This window comes from Mirounga leonina, unplaced genomic scaffold (genome assembly GCF_011800145.1).
Source record: "Mirounga leonina isolate KUSES-001 unplaced genomic scaffold, KU_Mleo_1.0 Mir_170, whole genome shotgun sequence".
NCBI classification, from domain to species: domain Eukaryota; kingdom Metazoa; phylum Chordata; class Mammalia; order Carnivora; family Phocidae; genus Mirounga; species Mirounga leonina.
This window is the reverse complement of record NW_023270433.1, coordinates 4,147,844-4,164,868: the sequence shown is the minus strand read 5'-3', so window position 1 is coordinate 4,164,868 and position 17,025 is coordinate 4,147,844. Positions and strand designations below refer to the sequence as shown.

The 17,025-nt window shown below is 40.6% G+C and overlaps 1 protein-coding gene across 4 annotated transcripts in view; it reads right to left on the bottom strand.

The window, feature by feature from the left end:
- Positions 1-17,025, bottom strand: part of SETX (senataxin) — an 87,317-nt gene that overhangs the window by 49,550 nt on the left and 20,742 nt on the right. For all 4 annotated transcript variants that reach the window (XM_035015553.1, XM_035015555.1, XM_035015554.1 and 1 more), the window contains exons 8-10: positions 14,475-14,646; positions 14,239-14,326; positions 9,564-13,784 (exon numbers count right to left, since the gene is read on the bottom strand). In XM_035015553.1, coding sequence (XP_034871444.1) covers positions 9,564-13,784; positions 14,239-14,326; positions 14,475-14,646 — 4,481 coding nt within the window. The remainder of the gene's footprint in view (positions 1-9,563; positions 13,785-14,238; positions 14,327-14,474; positions 14,647-17,025) is intronic.

Sequence of the window (17,025 nt, the reverse complement as noted above, 5' to 3'; positions counted from 1 at the left end):
ACTTTAGTCACCTAAATTGACATGTGTTTTCTGATATTGTTTATTCTATCTTATGTAATTCTACCTTTCAAATATATGTGTTAATTGAAGATAATGTGCTGTAAGATAGTAATGTAGGCTAATTTTTCTCTGCTGGAGTAGGCCAATTTTCCCCCTACTATCGAACAGTCTCTCCTTTCCCTGCTGACCTGTGGTGGCCTATCAGTCTTACCCTAGGTTGTCATACATGCAGGGAAGAGTTAGGTCTCAGGAGCCAAAGGGTCTTTGTTCCATTTCAGTGAGTTTTCTGCCCTTTCCCGTGCCCCTCTTATCTATTTCTATGCTTCGAAATATGTCTTTATATTGAACGAGTGTCCCCTCTCCCCATTACGCTGATTCTTTTTCAAAATGACTATTATAAAGTATGTTATTCTTCCACACAAATTTTAAAATGCTTATAAAGCTCTTCCAAAAAATCCTGCTGAGGGGCACCTGGGTGGCTCAGTCGGTTAAGCATCTGCCTTCACCTCAGGTCATGATCCCGGGATCCTAGGATCGAGCCCCCAGTTGGGCTCACTGCTCAGTGGGGAGTCTGTTTCTCCCACTCCTTCTGTCCCTCCCCCTGGCTTGTGGTCGGTCTGTCTCTAATAAATAAATAAAAATCTTTTGAAAAAAATCCTGCTGGAATTTTAACTCAAACTACATCAAATGTATAGATTCAGAAAGAAGTCACATTTTTACAATGTTAAATTGTCTCATCCATGAATATGGCACCTTTCTTCATTTATTCACTCCTCCTTAATGGCCTTTAAAACAGAGTTAAGTCTCTTAATTATTCTCCATAAATACCTGATGCATTTGCTGTTAGGCTAACTCTTAACACGTTTGCAGTTTGGGTTTTGTTATAACTGATACTTCTTTTATATATTCTAGCTAGTTTTACAGCTATAAAAGAACTTTTTTTTTTTTTTTTTTTTTTTGGCACATCAATCTTGTACCCAACTACTGATTCTATTGGGGTTTCTATGTAGATAGTGATACCATCTGCAAATGATCAGAATTATGACTCTTCCAATTATTCACTGCTGTTTTCCTCGCCTTCATGAACTGTATTACGGAATATTAGCTGTAGTGCCTGTCATCATCCACAACAACCGCTCTGTCAACTGCTGCTTTGTCTATTTTAAGATTACACTATTGCATCCATGCATGCTCACAGTCGACTGTATGTTCTTGGGTCACTGTTCCTTTTATGAGTATCTACTGTCTTTGTGTTTCTGAATTATTTTCACATTCAATTTTGTTTGATAATAAAACTGCAATTCTGCTCTCTTTTGGTCATGTTATTCTGTTACTCTTTTCCATCCTTTCATTATAAACTTTTCTGGCTCTTTTTATGCGAACCTCTGGCAGACAGTATTACTACTGGAACCTGCCTCTTTAGTACGTTCTAAAGGTCTTGCTGCAACTGTTAAGAAGGTGTACATGTGCTTAGTTATATTCCCTTGGCACACTAAGAACTCTTTCAACCCAAACTCTTAAATCCTTCCCTATTTCTGGGAAATTTTCAGTTTTATCACCCTAGCTCATTTTTTCCCTCCTGAGATCCTTATTACACATAGAATAATACTTGTGCCCAACCTTGTGCCTTTTCTATTTCCCACTTCCATCCTTTCCTGATTCCTCAGGTTGTGTATATTTAATATTTGTGCCACTTAGTGAGTTCTTGATTTCAACTATTCTCTCTTTCATCCACACTATCTTCTGTGTGTTGTTATGGTTTCTCCCTCCTGCTTCATGCTTCATGTTCTCTCCTCTATCTCTGAAAATATTTAACAGGCTAAATCTTCTTCTGTCTGCTCCACTACTTTTGCTTTATCCTTCTATATTTTCCAGGTTGCTACTTTTCTCTTATAGTGACTACACTCCAAGGAGATTCATCTCCCCTTCTTGAATTCATACTCCCCACAGATTCTAGGCATATCAGCTGGAAAGGTATGGGTGGTGGGTGGGGGTGGGGGTGGGAGAGACACAAGGGGCTAAATCCTAGCACCACTCTAGCTTTTGTGCCTCTGCTAATGAATGGGGTAGGGAGTAATGGGGGGGGGGGAGGGGAGAGACATACCTCAGGAAATGAGCATGAAGTATTATAATCTGCAAATCTACCCCAGCACTTATGTTTTTCAAACTCTAACTCCCTTGGTTATAATAACCTAGCCCTAGGGACAAGAACTCTCAAGAACCAAGGAATTCAAAGACTAACTGTGAGCCATGCCTCACATGGGCTGGGCTACAGAACCACCCTAATGCTGCCTAACTACTTTTGGCTGACATGAGCTAGCTGCATCTTTTCTGCCCTGTACTACACGGTAACATCAGAGCAGTGTTCTAGCCCAGGGCGATGAGAGGAAGGAAAAAGGGCAAACTAAAAAAATCCACTCTAATTTCCATCTGTAGCAGTTCTTCTAATCTGGTCTGTCATTTCCTTTCCACCCTGAGACCCAAATCACGTCCTACTGTCCCAAGGCTTTCTCACAATATATATTCGTCTGACACATTCAACTATACCTCTCTGGCTTCTGTGATGTCACTTCCAGAAGAGACTGCCATTAGCCCAAACTCATGTGATGCCCAGTAAACAGCATCACCGCCTAACCAGATGCTTAAGCCAAAAGCCTCAGAATCATCCTCTCTTCCCCTTAATTCCCACATCCATTCCATCAATACATCTCCAAAACTTACCCACAGTGCATTCACTTTTACTTCCAGAGCTGCCACCCAAATTAAATTACCATCATCTTTCTCCCAGGCTACTGCAACGGCCCCTTGACACATCTATTGCATCTATACTTGCCTTTCCAGATTATTCTCCATGGAGCAACCAAGAATGATATGTAAAAAATTGCAATCTACTGCATATTACTACTCCCCAGCCTAACACCAACCAACTAAACATCTTCCAACACTTTCTCACTAAACTGAGGATGAAACCCAACCCACAGTTTCCAGGGCCGTACACCACCTGGCTCTTGACTATTTCTCCAGTCTTATTACATTTCCCTTTCCCCCTCAGTTCCTTCACTCCAGACACACCAGCCTAATCTCTCTGCTCATACATGCGCAGTTAGTTCCTATCTCAAAGCATCATGTTCCTGACACTCCCCTCTACCCTGCACAAAATGCTCTTCTTCTGGCTCCCAGCCAGGTCTCAAGAGCAGCTTCCCATCACTTATCTTATCAGCCTGTTTTGCTTCCTTCGCAGAACAAATTACAATCTGAGATTAGCTAAAGAAATGAAGGAATTTCCCTGCAGGGGATTTAGGTACTGATAATCAAAGTTAGTACCCAAGAAGAGCACTTACTTCCTACCTACTCCCTGTCCATACAACCTAAAATGAGATGGTGACAGGACAGCAAATATAAATGTTAAGATTAAAGAGCAGGGGCACCTGGATGGCTCAGTTGGTGAAGCGTCTGCCTTCGGCTCAGATCATGATCTCAGGGTCCTGGGATCAAGCTCCACATCAGGCTCCCTGCTCAGCGGGGAGTCTGCTTCTCCCTCTGCCCCTCATCCTGCTCGCGCTCTCACTCTCTCACATAAATAAAATTATTAAAAAAAAAAAGATAAAAGAGCATTCGCCACAATGGCCCATTTAAAAAAGGGGAACCTGCCAAAATGGCATACATTTATCTAATACTTTTATGTGTTAAATGCAAGGATTAAAAAATAAATATATCTTTTATCAGGCACATCAGTATATAAAAGACTCATATTGCCAGAAGTTGAATTTGCTCCCATTTGTCTTTTGCACCAAAGGATAATTTACATGTCATTACATTTCACCTGCAGTAAGGTGTATTAACTAGATATGCTTTATGTCCTAAATAAGAGACCAACCAAATTTTTGTAAATAGAGTCTACACCCACTATAGCATTCTATTGACAAACATTATGAAGTCAAATTACATCAGAATGAGAGTGATGAGCCTCGATGAGGGTTGATGCTATAGCCTGTGGCTCATTAGAATAAAAATTAGAAGTAATCAAGGCATCTTAATACCACCACTAATAACTGTTGGCCTGAAGAAACAAGAAATGCGAAAACAATGTTGTTTAAGCTGTATGGTTAAAAAAAGAGACAGAAAATTTCAAATAAAAATGAGAGATTGAGGAGCGCCTGGATGGCTCATCGTTAAGCGTCTGCCTTTGGCTCAGGTCATGATCCCAGGGTCCTGGGATCCAGCCCCGCATCGGGCTCCCTGCTCTGCAGGAAGCCTGCTTCTCCCTCTCCCACTCCCCCTGCTTGTGTTCCCTCTCTTGCGGTGTCTCTGTCAAATAAATAAATAAATAAAATCTTTAAAAAAACAGAGAGATTGAACACAGGCATTTCCCCTTTCACTCCTCTTGAAACCCCACCAAAACACCAAAGCAATTTTTAAAAACAGATTAGTTCATTAGGACAAAGAACAGAAGACACATGTATCAAAATGTTGGGGGGCGCCTGGGTGGCTCAGTTGGTTAAGTGACTGCCTTCGGCTCAGGTCATGATCCTGGAGTCCCGGGATCGAGTCCCACATCGGGCTCCCTGCTCGGCAGGGAGTCTGCTTCTCCCTCTGACCCTCCCCCTCTCATGCTCTCTGTCTCCCATTCTCTCTCTCAGATAAATAAATAAAAAATCTTAAAAGTGTAAAAAAAAAAAAAATGTTGGAAGCAGGGAAAGCAGCTGGATGAATGGTAGCTAACTCAGCAAGTCCAAGAAGCTGAACTGCAACCTATTAGCAATCTGATGCAGACCTCTAATCTGGAAGGAGGGCTGGAGAGAGACAGCCCCTCTCTGCAACCCACAAAATACTGCAGAGATTTTGTCTGTGGAGAGGGTAAAAAAAACAGTCTTCAGCCTTGGGGACAGCAGTGGGGAAAGCAGGCACGGTGGAGACACGGCACTGACAAAGAGGGAAATTAGGCAAATGTTTATACACTGAATGTTGGGACCCTTCCCTGTCCCCCACCCTCATCCCATGGTCAGCTGCCCGTCAGCTTACCCTTTCGAGGCAAAATATCTGAAGATTCTTCTTTGGGGAATCTGACCTCACTTAAGAGAGAAAAAAGACTATAAAGATACTGACTTATAAGGGTGGGAATGGGGCTTTACAACAAAACGCCAATGGTTAACTAGCCTACCCTTTCACTCAGAGCTTCTTTTTAATCTTATATACGACAAAATACAGATTTGGAACTACACCGAAGCATACAATTTTCACATAAAGAATGAAACTAATGCTGGGTTTCACCATGTTATGGTGTCCTTCAGATCACATTTAACTTCCCCACAGTGCAATAAAAAGGATCATTTTAGCAAAGCAGGAGCTTCAGGTATCCTAAGCATCTCTTTTAACCTGTCACTATTTAAATTCATCCCTTTTTTATAGCGTTTTTACAAACTGAGATGTATTTCATACAATATAAAATTCACTATTTTAAAGTGTACCCTCCCTTTCAGTGGTTTTTAGTATATTCACTGTTTTGTGGAGCTATCACCATTATTTAATTCCAGAACACCTGCATCATCTCAAAATAAACCCTATACCTATTGGGAGTGTCCTTTCCTCCTCCACCCCTGGTAACCCATAATCTACTTTCCGTCTTTATGGATTTACCTATTCTAGACATTTCATATAAATGGAATGATACGATATATGGCCTTCCGTACCTGACTTCTTTCACTTATCAAAATATTTTCTTTTTTTTTTTTTTTAAAGATTTTATTTATTTATTTGACAGAGAGAGAGATAGCGAGAGCAGGAACACAAGCAGGGGGAGTGGGAGAGGGAGAAGCAGGCTCCCTGCCGAGCAGGGAGCCCGATGTGGGACTCGATCCCAGGACCCTGGGACCATGACCTGAGCCGAAGGCAGACACTTAACAACTGAGCCACCCAGGTGCCCCAAAATATTTTCTTTTTAATTAAGTGTACCTGACATATAATATTAGTTTCAGGTATTAGCATAATAGTAACAATAACAATACATATTATATAATAATATTACATTATTACATATAATTTTTCAAGGTTCATCAATGAACATGTAAAAGTAGCAGATAATGGCTTATTCCTTTTTACAACTGAATATTTCATTGTATGGACATTAATACATTTTGTCCATTCTTCAGCTAGTGGATCTCTGGGTTGTTTCCCCTTTTTGGTTACTATGAATAATGCTCCTATCTGCTTTTCAGTATCCTGTTCTTAATTGTGAGTAGATCACCCAAAATCATCAGCTATCTGAAGAAAAGAGTTAATATAAAAGGTCTGTATACACTAAAACGAACAGGCAAAAAGCAATTGGGGAAACAGGAACTATGCAAAGAGAACTTTTTAACTGACTTTAAAATTATCGTTAACAAACTTCAGACAATAAAAAGATGCCATGGGGTGCCTGGGTTGTTCAGTCATTAAGCGTCTGCCATCAGGTCATGATGCCAGGGTCCTGGGATCGAGCCCTGTATCGGGCTCCCTACTCCTTGGGAAGCCTGCTTCTCCCTCTCCCACTCACCCTGCTTGTGTTCCCTCTCTCACTGTGTCTCTCTCTATCAGATAAATAAATAAAATCTTAAAAAAAATAAAAAATAAATTAAAAAAATGCCACGCTCATGAAAAGAAGAATAGGATCCTATAAAATGGAATCCTCAGAGAACAAGAGTCCCATGAAACTAAAAGTATGCTAAAAAAAAAAAAAAAAAAAAAATCAATAGGTGAGAAGTCCTCTGATAAAGTAGAAAAAAAAAAGTGAGATGGAAAGTAGAAAAAGTGAGAAAATTTAAGAAATTTTAAGACATGCAAGGTTTCAAAATGTTATCATCCACACATCCTTTTTTCAGGAAGCTAGAAGGCTGTGCTTTGCTAAAATGATGGAATAACCAAGAAAGATAACTAGGGGCACAAGAGACAGGGATGCAACACAGGAAAGAAAGAAATGCAAGCCCCGGGATGAGGATGGTGAGTACTTCAGGATAACCATCATAAACCAAGAATACGAAACTTATAGATTACTTCATATACCTGATCATGAGAGATTTAAACATCCAAAAGAGTCTGAAGCTAATTTAGTTGTAAGTATATAGAAAATTAAATGAGACAATAAATCCAGAGAAAACCAAGAGTTGGGCAGGAAAGGAAAAGCAGTTACAGCATACTACATGACTTAGCTGTGGATACAAAGTCAAAACAACAAAACACTGATCATAAAATCATAAAATAACTCTGTAATGAGGATGAGGGAACAGGAAAGGTTATGTGAGAATGTAGGGATGGAAGAAAGGGTACTTCCTATAGCAACAGAAGATGCCCAAAACTGAAAAGTTAAGAAGTCACAAGAGTGACATGTTACTTAGAAATATGGAAGTAGCTATCAAAAGGATCCATTAAGAATAAAAAAATGGTTACTGAGAGGGTGAGGGGTGCATGCCATTTTTTACAAAAGTATTTGACTATTTCAAACTTTGTGTATGTATAGGGTGCCTGGGTGGCTCAGTCAGTTAAGTGTCTGCTTTCAGCTCAGGTCATGATCTCGGAGTGCTGGGATAGAGCCTCATGTCAGGCTTCATGCTCAGTGGGGAGCCTGCTTCTCCCTCTCCCTCAGCCACCCCCTCCACTAGCTCGTGTTCTCTCTCAAATAATAAAAAATAAAACATAAAAAATAAACTCTGTGTATGAGGACGCCTGGGTGGCTCAGTTGGTCAGGCATCTGCCCTCGGCTCAGGGCATGATCCCAGGGTCCTGTGATCGAGTCCCGCGTCAGGCTCCTTGCTCAGCGGGGAGCCTGCTTCTCCCTCTGCCTGCCTCTCCCCCTGCCTGTGCGCTGTCTCTCTGACAAATAAAATCTTGAAAAAAAAAAAAAAAATTAAAAAACAAAAAAAACAACTCTGGGTACATGTATAAATGGAACTTGTGCCTATTCTGTTTTGAAAAGACTAGAGCTACAAAAATGTCCTGAAAGGATCTTATAGAGGAATATAGGATTACCTCTTAATCCAGGGAAAAATATATAAAAAACATGTCTGTCCTAAATTTAAGGGCCGTGAATGGCTTCTCAGCAAATTAGTGCTTTCCAGCAAGAATGAAGATTAAAAAGTAAGCTTCAAAATGAGTAAAATTTATTTTCCCCAGCTTACTTAACTACATACACTGCTCACTGAGCTAAGAATTCTTCTATGGGAAGAAAATAATTCTCCTAATACTAAATCAGTATTTCACTTTGCTGTTATGGAGGTATTAAAGATCCTTTGTCAATTAGTTGTTTCTAATGCTTTTGAAATACTAGTAAAATAAATCTTAAAACAATGGCTAAAACTGGGGGCATAAATTGATATAAAAGTATATTTTAAGGATGCTTTGATTCAAGCTTTATAACAAATATTCACAATTTACTTGATGATCTTATCTAGCACACTTGCCCCTTCGTATGATACATTTCCTTTTCCTTCAACACACTAAGCTTGATCCCACCTACTTGTATCTGCTCTCACCCTGTCTGGAATATACTTCCCATGGTGGATTCCTTCTGGTCCCAGTGTAAATACTATCGCTTGCAGAGACTGTCAAACCTTTTTGTCAGAAGTGCCCTATGCCCTTTGTGCTAGATCACACTAGCATCCTTCCCCTGATCTGAAACGATCACATCCAGAAGGCAGAGGCCATGTTCTGCCAGTCTGCCATGTTCACCACTTTACCCCCCAGGCCTATAATGAAACTTGCCACATATCAGCCACCCATATATCTTGCAGGTGAATGAATACACAAATATTTACTTCAGTGTTCTTGGTTTTGTTTTTAAGAAACTCAGGCTGTTACATACTCGTGTTTTGTTTTTTTTTTTTAAGTAACTTGAAAAAGTAAAAATCTAACTTCTGACCCCTAACCTGCTTTGAGAATACCAAAAACATCTTTCAAAATGCAGTTGGATGCTTACACTTAAAAGTATTGGCTGTTTTTCTGAGGTTCAAATTTAACTGGGAATCTTGTACTTTATTTGGCAATCCTAGTCAGGGGGAGTAAGGAAGAGAGAAGAACCAGAATGGGATGTGTTGAGGTAGGGGAGACAGTTAAAGGGAGAGAGCAACAGCTAGGATGAGTAAGAAACTGGAAAGACAGATTATTATATAAAGAGAAATTCAGGATTTACTGCTTTGTGTTGTTCAATGTAATTTACCCCATGCCACCTCCTCAAGAAAACTATAAAAAGGTCTATATTACTTTAAGAATAAATGCAGAAGGGAGACCATCTCCTGATAAGTCTTCCCTTACCTCTGTATCAAAAAACACTCCTGTGCTCCCTCTGGACTTGGTTCATTAGCACTCTGAATTGTGTCGGGAGGCCCCAGAAGGGCAGAGGTTGAGAAAGTGCTTCCTCTCTATCACCAGCACCTAGAACAGCGTCTGGCACAAATGCCCATTCAACACGTAATCTAAAAGCTACATCTAAATCAAAACTAGGTCAGTTATTTTAACTGTACTCTAATCACTACGGAAATAAGAAAAGAAGCAACTTCAAAGTCTCAGCAGGTATACAACTAAAATATACTTACTGTTTCAAAAGTATTCAATATCATCAAAGGGAAAAAAACATTAAAATAATCTCCACAATCTTGAAATTTGACAGGCACAGGTCTTGAGATGGACTGACAAAGGCTTGCTGGGGGCCCGCACTGATCAAAGTTCACAAACATTTCGTATTTCCATTTTAAGACCTCTTTGACAAAGGTGTCAGAGATGGACTGCGATGACAAGACAATGTGGACTGGAGAGGAAGCTGAGAAGGATTTGCTTTCACCAAACGTTAGTTTGTAACTTTGCCTGATGGAATTACTTGGAGTCTGAGGGTGAAGAACATTGCACAAACTCTTCACTTCACCCACTGGCTTTGGAGACAACACAGAGGCTGGCTGTGGGACTTTCAAAACAGCCTGTGCCCCATTTGACTTATTTTTTAGAGCTGGTGGAAGTGCAGAGGCACTTTCCAAAGACTTGGAAAGATTAGCAATTCGTGAAGTACTACTTGAGCTAAAAATCTTAGCAGTGGAAGGTCTCGAAGGCTTGGATGCAGAAAGGGGCAAGCCAGGTTTACGAAATACATCTTCATCTGCTGCTTTAGCTTCACAGTGTTTTGAGCAGTAGTCACCCTGGTTTTTCGGGGTTTCAACACAATCTTTGTACTTACATTTTGTGCTACTCCAAGATTCCAACTGAGGCCGACTTACAGAATCTTCTTCCACCTGAGCTGTATCTTTGCCATGAACTACTTCAATGAGTTTCTCATTACCATTCTCCATCTGTGAACACAAATCCATATCTTCAGGATCGTGCTGTGTTAGAAATATATTCTCATCTTCTGTATCACTGTTGGATTCAGGCTCTCCGTCTTTCAAAACTGTCAATTCTAAATGATGTACTGTTGGGTCACCACCTCCTAAGGGGTCTGCTGAAGCAGAGACAATGATTTCCTTTGTTGGTATTCTTCCATTCAACACAACAGAAGCAGACTGGTTCAAAAGACAAGCATCACTGGTCACCTGAGACACATATTTTGTTTTCATGGGTTCTGGTTCTGAAGACACACATTTTATTAATTGTTTCCCAGTGTTGTTAGCAACCTCCTCAGTTCCTCCTTTGTAACTATGATCTGAACCATCTGATTCTGGGACAAGTATGTCAGAATTCTGTGCTGGACAAAGCCCTGCTCTTGTAGTATCTTTATTTTCATAATCCAAAAGTCCTTGTCTATTTTGTTGTGATTTGGGTCTCACCTGCCTTCGCAACTGAAGATCTTGACTTGTCAGCAGTTTCTTATTGTTTCTGACAGAGAGAGTCTGAGGAGAAATTAACTTAGTCTTTTTGCTAGTATCAACCACTCCAACACTTTGACCATGGTGGCGTAACTGAACTACATACTCTAGAGATCCCTGAGACAAATCAAATGCCTTACGAGGAGCCTTCTTCAGACCAAGTTTCTCAACTGCTGAAGTTGGTTCAGGGCACTGGCGAAATTTCTTTGGTGGAACTATAGCAGGAGTTGTCCTACAACTTATATAATTTGAACTTTTATTCTGCCCTTTCTTGGTATCTGAATGTGTTTTCTTAGGAGTTTTAGGAAGTGGGACTCTTCTAATGGGTTTGGAATAAGTACGAAGCTTTGGAGAAGACTTCTTCAGTGAAACCGTAGTGTCTTTGTCTCTCTGAACACTTGAACTGGGACTCGCTGTCCTTAGGTCCATACTTTTAAAATCATTTTCAGTCAGACCTCTCTCATTAAGAATATCAGGCTCGTTCTCGTTTCTATCAGAAGGTGAAGGCCTTAGAGGACCTTCAGCCATAGGTTTTTCAAATCGTTTTCTCTTACGTTTTTTTACTTCAATTTCACAAAATTCCCCAACAGAAATACTACTCTGTGGTTCTGTGTGTTTTTCAATGCCCTCTGCTACCTTCTTAATAACCTCTTCAGATACATAATCTGTCTCGTAACCCCAATCATTCGTGGTATCAGCTATGCCAGCTGAACAAGAATTTTTTTCATTCTCTTGAACTGAATTCTTCTCTGCTTCCTGATCTTGCCAAGCTGAAAACATCTCACATGGACTTTCAAACTCAAAAAACTGAGAATCTGATTCTTCCAACTGCAAAACGGGCTTTGTCTCCTCTTCCTTTATTAACTTCTTTTCCACATTCGGACTAGCTATTGAAGTATGCTGCTCCAGGCATTCTTTCTTGATGCCTATTTTATCTTGTTTAATGTGTTTCTCAAAACCCAGAATTCCTTCATCATCATCATCATCAGAATCTGAAATAATAATAATCTGGCCCCGACAGGCTTCCCCAGTATTATTCTGGTCAGCCGGGAAACATCTTCTGTCATCTTTCACTCTTCTTTGTAGCTGGGATGAGCTTTTTTGAGTTGAATCTGATGGGAACTTAATAACGCTGGCTTGAGCTATTAAAGATAACTTGTGGAGGTCTTGGTCTATCTGAGAATCTGTTAAGGTGTCAGACTGAGGACTGAGGCCAGGAGCCTGTTCTCTCAAGTGAGAAGACATCTGACTGGTATTCTTGCTAATTTCCTTATCTTTTGATTCAAGAACAGTCACAGGATCTTTGAAGGGAGACATTTTCTTCACGAAAGTGTTGGTCACTTCTGTAAACGAGACCAAATCTTTATCATCAATGTGACATTCCTGCATTTGATACCTGTTTTCATAGGAAGAGCAAATATCTAACTCTTCACTCTTCAGTTGTTTCTTTTTCAGCAATGAACTGTTTTGAGATTTTTGTTCCCCATTTTTATCATCCAGAATGCCGAGAGGGTCTAAAGAGAGATTGTGCATGAAGCCATCCCCTTTCTGACCTCCTGAATCTTTCCTTGAATAGAAACAGTCAATGTTAGACACAGTTAGGTTTTCCTCTAAATTACCAGTATTATTGATCAAAGTACTTTTCCTGTGTTGCTTCTTTATTACATGTGATGACTTAGCACAAATTTCATTTTTATGTGCCTTAGTTTTTGATTTTGAGGTTTTGCCAAGAGCATCATCCTTGAAAGAGAAATCCTCATTTGATGTGCACGACTTCTCCAGCGAATCAGTGCTAGAGTCGGTCAACAAATGTGTTGACATTATTATTCCTCTGTCACATCCCCTTTCTGGACCATTCCTTGAAGTACAATTCTGCAGTACATTTCTTGAAGTACAATTCTCTTTCACAGACTTCTGCTTCCCTGTACTTATTTTAACTTGATCTTGAGCTCTTTCAGTGAAAAGGTTTTTACTACTCTTCTTTATGCATGACTCGGCTGAGAGATGATCTTCTAGTTTCCAATCTTTTATATAATTTTGCTCATTATCCTCTTCTGTCGTGTTACTTGCTTTAATCAATATATTCTCTTGTATTTGATATGCCTCAGCTTTCATTGGTTCTTTAGAAAATGTTGGGCTGGAGTTTTCCAGACAGTGCAGATCTTTATTGGACTTCCTCTCTATTTGTTCACTTTCTTCTTTACTGTAAGATGCCGGAGAGCTTTTACCTGCAGGACTCAGATCCACGAAAGTGTTACATTGAGGTACTTTGACTTTTATGTTTCTGATAATTTGCTTTAAACAAGTTTGTAACTCATGGGTTTCCTGAGTACTCAACTGCCAACCTAGAGACAAATTTCCACGCAGAAATAAATTGAGTTTATCCCAGAATCGCTTACATAAAGTTTGCTGCCCAAGCTGATAACCTTCTTTAAGGAGACTTCTAATCAGCTGCACACAAGCCAGTTGTACAGAATTTGATGGCATTGAATGCAATGACAGAGATGATATCATTGCTGTTCCTTTGGAGCAATTTCCAGATGACTTCTCAGAACTCCGTGCAAATGCAGTGGTAGGTAGCTTGGCACATTTTACAACGGCTTCTACCCATTGCTGGGAACTAACCCACAGCAAATGCAGACATTTTTTATTTCTATGCAGCTCAATCACGGACACCAAAATCAGAAGAAAAAATTCAGTAACTTTGTCACACATGGCATCTGTTTGGTTGAGGACATCTTTGACTTCCGAGTGCAGATGATGAATAACCTCTACTATATAAGCCACACCCAAATCCTTAAGATCCATGAGGGACTGAACAAAAGGGATGAACCACAGAAAGGTGCTGTTATGAACACGCATGTCTTGACCAATATCTGACTGAAGCACACTGGCTAATGTTTCCATCTCTTCATACATGTTAGGACAATAATCTGGGCAAATGGCTGATCTCCACCCTGAATCCTAAAATGAAAGAAATACTGACATTAGATAAGCAAACAGAATTCATGATGGATTTAATGCATAGCTATTAAACGATGTATCACTTAGTTTTCCTATTTTGGTTCACATATACGCCCCATAAATGGAAAACATAGGTCAATGTCGAGGTCAAGGATTCATGAGTACACCTCGTCTTCTTTCCATTAGCAGGTTTCGATTCCAGTCATGTCACTTATCTCCCTCATCCTATAACCTTTCCACCCTTCCTGACTGCCCTTAATCTTCCAAAGTGTGCACCTTGTAGTGAGAGTCCATTTTCCCCATGTACATCTGTTCAATCAGAAACCCCTTATGCAGCAGTGGATTCAGAATAGCTATGTATCATAACATCAGTAATTCAACTAATTATGTACAATATCGCCTACACAATATAAAGGCAATACAGGGTCATCTGAATTCTCAACATGTTTTATACCTTTTTGGTCTTTTCGGGATTATAATTGTATACAATCTGGCTGCAAGTCACCATATCATCCAAATATGACTCCGGTTCTAACTTGGTCCTTAAAGAGTAATAAGAATAAACAGAAATTAATGAAATGAAGAAAAAAAAAAAAAAAGCAAAAAGGAAAAAACCCTATTGCTAAGTCAGTTACAACAGACTTCCTCATTGAGATTATTTTAAAATACTGACACATTAACTGAACTAACCTTACAGAGCTGTTCCGTATATTTTGGATCTCTTTATTGTAGCTCACATTGTTGATAATGGTTTGAAATGCCTCAATAGGATCAATACGTTGACCCCAGACCTTAGATCCAAGGCGATCCAGAATCACCATGAAACAGTGTAATGCTGGCCAAAAAGGATCCACACTATCATCTGAAATACAGTGGAGTAATTGCTGGATTACAAAATGATCAGAAAAAGATGCTAAAACATACTGAGAATGAAGCATTCTTTATCTGGGTAGCAAAAAAACTGAATTAGCAAAGCAGCTAATTTAAAATAAAGTGCTGCCAACCACAGGTTTTAAAAACCTAGTAAACTTTAAAGCTAATTTTGCATTTTTTTCAAGCAATACTATACACCCCTAAGAAATTTTTTAATGGGGAACAAATGGAGAGTCTAGGTAAACTCACCTCTCTCACCCTGTTTGCCATACCTGAAACAACCCTTCCTACCGAACAAAAGCCCATGATACAAGAAATCCTGGTTTTAAGCATGATCTGAATTATGTGTGCCATTTGGCTGCTGTAAAGGACTGAATACCTTAGCTAGTATTAGGCTAAGCAGATACACACACCCTTCATCCATCCATATCTCAACTTGGCCTTGTTATCTACTTTTCACCCAAATGGTAGGAATTCCCACTACTGAGCAGCTCTTACCTCCAGTCCTTTCCCTCTCCTCTATCAGATACGCAGTGGCAAAATACTGCCCTACTCAAAAGCCTTCCAATTGCTCTTCAATGTCTTCCAAGAAAATTCAAGGTCCTCAGTCACGCACTTACTTGTAAGATCCTACTCTATTGTGTCTTTCCAGCTTTATTTTTCACACTCCCATCATCACACGCTGTCTACAGCAAAAACAGCTGGCTTCTTCCCAAGTAAGAACCGGAATGCCTTCAGCACCACCTCCCAGAATCCTCCATCCTCAAGCCCAGCACAAATGCTCCTACTACATCAAACATTCCGTGGTCGCTTACTCTTCTCTAGCACTCTTCTGGACACAGGAGCTCCCACTCACTCAGTTACTGATAGGTTATCTGCCCACCGAGAACTTCCTGCTGTATTTCCTTCAGGGCTCTTAAACTCTACTTGCTTTGCCACAGGCATTTGTGTAAACCTTCCCATACACTTTCTTGTCCTTTCCTGCAGCTGATAGTGTCTTATGGCCAGTAAGCTCTCAAGTAAGGAACAAAGTCGTCAGTTTGAAGACCATTATGAAAGCCTTCTTAAAGAGATGACTCCCGTTTTGAAGAACGTTAGGGGAGCTGGATTAACGGAGAAGACAGAGTTGTATGGGCAAGGCACAAAGAAATGAACTATTAATGTAGTAAATGCTGGTAAATGAATTAGTAATAACTTTAACAATAATGTAGCAAGAAAATGTATGTGATCACAAAAAGAGTAACACTGGGGGGGTGCTGGGTGTGGGGTGGCACCGGGGCTGGGGATGGTGGTGGCCATGGTCGAGGAGGCTCCGGGATGAGCAGGAGGAGCGCCGTGAGATGGACCAGCTCCCAAGGCAGCAGGGAGGACACTGCCTCTTACTACAGCTGCTCAGAGGTACTAAAGGAAGCTCAGCAGATGTGGGCACCCCAGCCAGCAGCAGAGAGGGGTGCAGGGGAGCCACAGAGAAGCCCCTTCTGATGCCCCAAGGAACAAGCCGACCCATCCAGGCTCCAGGACCACAAAGCAATATGAAACCTGTTCACGAGAGGAGTCAGGAATGCCTTCCACCAAAGAAATGTGACCAGCGAGGATATGAAGAGAACTACCAGCTGCTCAACTAACCACACACCCTCCAGTGATGCCTCTGAATGGTCCCGAGGGGTTGTGGTGGCCAGGCAGAGTCAGGCAGGAGCCAGAGTCAGCCTGGGGGGTGATGGAGCTGAGGCCATCGCTGATCTGACGGTGGACCAGGATGGTATGCTGTATAAGGTGGCTGTGCCACCTGCTACCTCCTCTCCAACTGGCCCATCTGTGGTGAACATGAGCCCCTTGTCCCCCCCCCCAAAGAGTAACATTTACATAGCTCTTTTAGAATCTTGCACAAATGACTTTATATCCACGCTGGAGTTGTCTAAAGAGAAGTGAATGTGGGGGGAAAATGATTCATTATATTTTCATAGGATCTGACATCCTTGATCTTTATTTACTCCTTCATCAAGATTAGAAATATTCAGTACAGATCCTCCCTGATCAGCCTGATACAACCATGAGCAAAAGAAAGTGAGGGTCTAATAATAAACATGACGACAAGTTTTACACCCTGTTTTCTAGACTATCTGAACAGCACTGTCCAAGAGTGCTTTCTGTGCTGATGGAAATGTTCTTTACCTACACTGGTCAATACAGTAGCTACCAGCTACATGTGGCTACTGAGCACTCAAAGTATAGCTCGTGGGACTGCAAAACTGAATGCTTTATTTAATTTTAAGTTTAAATAGCCACATTTGGCTAAGAGTCACCATGCTGGACAGTGGAACCCTAGAGAACCAAAGTGAAATGAAGAACCAGGAAAAAGGAAGACCCT